The 1,697-nt window shown below is 45.6% G+C and overlaps 1 protein-coding gene across 1 annotated transcript; it reads left to right on the top strand.

The window, feature by feature from the left end:
* Nucleotides 1-216: 216 nt before the first annotated feature.
* LOC121939052 (thrombospondin-3a-like) lies at nucleotides 217-1,664 on the top strand (the record flags this gene model as incomplete). The annotated part of the gene is made up of 4 exons (XM_042482190.1): nucleotides 217-227; nucleotides 300-351; nucleotides 431-579; nucleotides 1,527-1,664. Coding segments are annotated over exons 2-4 (330 nt in total), but the record flags the coding sequence as incomplete, so codon positions are not given.
* Between the last annotated feature and the right edge of the window lie 33 nt (nucleotides 1,665-1,697).

Raw genomic sequence — 1,697 nt, 5'->3', positions numbered from 1 at the left:
GAGCAGGTGAGACACACGAGAGACAGACGGGACATCAGAGAGCAGGTTAGACGCACCGAGAGACAGACGGGACATCAGTGTGAGACACACTGAGAGACAGATGGGACATCAGTGTGAGACACACTGAGAGACCGACGGGACATCAGTGTGAGACACACTGAGAGACAGACAGGACATCAGACAGCAGGTGAGACACACTGAGAGACAGACGGGACATCAGAGAGCAGGTGAGACACACTGAGGGACAGACAGGACATCAGAGCGCAAGTTATTGATCGTCCCTTTGTCCCTCTGTCCAGGTGAAAGAGATGTCCCTGATCAGAAACACCATCCTGGAGTGTCAGGTTTGTGGTGAGTCAGCAGCTGTTTGACTCGTTGACTCTGTCTCTTATCTGAGGACCTGATTGAAGACAGTGCGTCTCACTCTCAGGTTTCCACGAGCCTCGCTCGCGCTGCTCTCCAAACCCCTGCTACAGGGGCGTGTCCTGCATGGAGAGTCTGCACTACCCCGGATACACCTGTGGACCCTGCCCACCTGGAACCACTGGCAACGGGACGCACTGCCACGACATCGACGAGGTAACCACGACGACCACACAGCAACTACTTAACAACCATTCAATGTCAGCTACTACACAACTACACAACAATAACAACAACCAAACATCAACAACAACAACGCAAACTCATATCAGCTACTACACAACTACACAACAATAACAACAACAATACTACAACAACCAAACATCAACAACAACGCAAACTCATATCAGCTACTACACAACAATAACAACACTACAACAACCAAACATCAACAACGCAAACTCATATCAGCTACTACACAACTACACAACAATAACAACAACACTACAACAACCAAACAACAACGCGAACTCATATCAGCTACTACACTACACAACAATAACAACAACCAAACATCAACAACACAAACTCATATCAGCTACTACACAACTACACAACAATAACAACAACCAAACATCAACAACAACAACAGCAACAACGCAAACTCATATCAGCTACTACACAACTACACAACAATAACAACAACACTACAACAACCAAACATCAACAACAACAACACAAACTCATATCAGCTACTACACAACTACACAACAATAACAACAACCAAACATCAACAACAACAACCAAACATCAACAACAACAACAACGCAAACTCATATCAGCTACTACTACTACGGCTACTGCACAACACACAACAATAACGAAAACAACAAACAAACATAAAACATGACAACCACAACACACAAAAACAATAAACATACAACAACATTAAACATACAACATTAAAATTACAACAACAACAACACTGACGACAGATTAAACAGTGAACTGCGAGTGATGATGTCACACATTATAATATCAGACAGTAAGAAGCTGCTGTCTGTCTCTCTGTCTCTGTCTCGGTCTCTCTCTCTGTCTCTCTGTCTCTCTCTCTGTCTCTCTGTCTCTGTCTCTGTCTCTCTGTCTGTCTGTCTGTCCATTAGTGTGAGCTGCAGCCTTGTTTCTCTCCTGAAGCTTGTGTCAACACTGTGGGCGGGTTCACCTGTAAACCGTGTCCTCCTGGACTGTGGGGGGCGCCGCTCGCTGGAACTGGACTGGACTACGCCAAGACACACAGACAGGTCAGACACACAGACAGGTCAGACACACACACA

Source organism: Plectropomus leopardus, unplaced genomic scaffold, assembly GCF_008729295.1.
Source record: "Plectropomus leopardus isolate mb unplaced genomic scaffold, YSFRI_Pleo_2.0 unplaced_scaffold4031, whole genome shotgun sequence".
Classification (NCBI taxonomy): Eukaryota; Metazoa; Chordata; class Actinopteri; order Perciformes; family Serranidae; genus Plectropomus; species Plectropomus leopardus.
The sequence above is the reverse complement of the archived record's forward strand: the minus strand, read 5'-3'. Positions and strand labels throughout refer to the sequence as shown.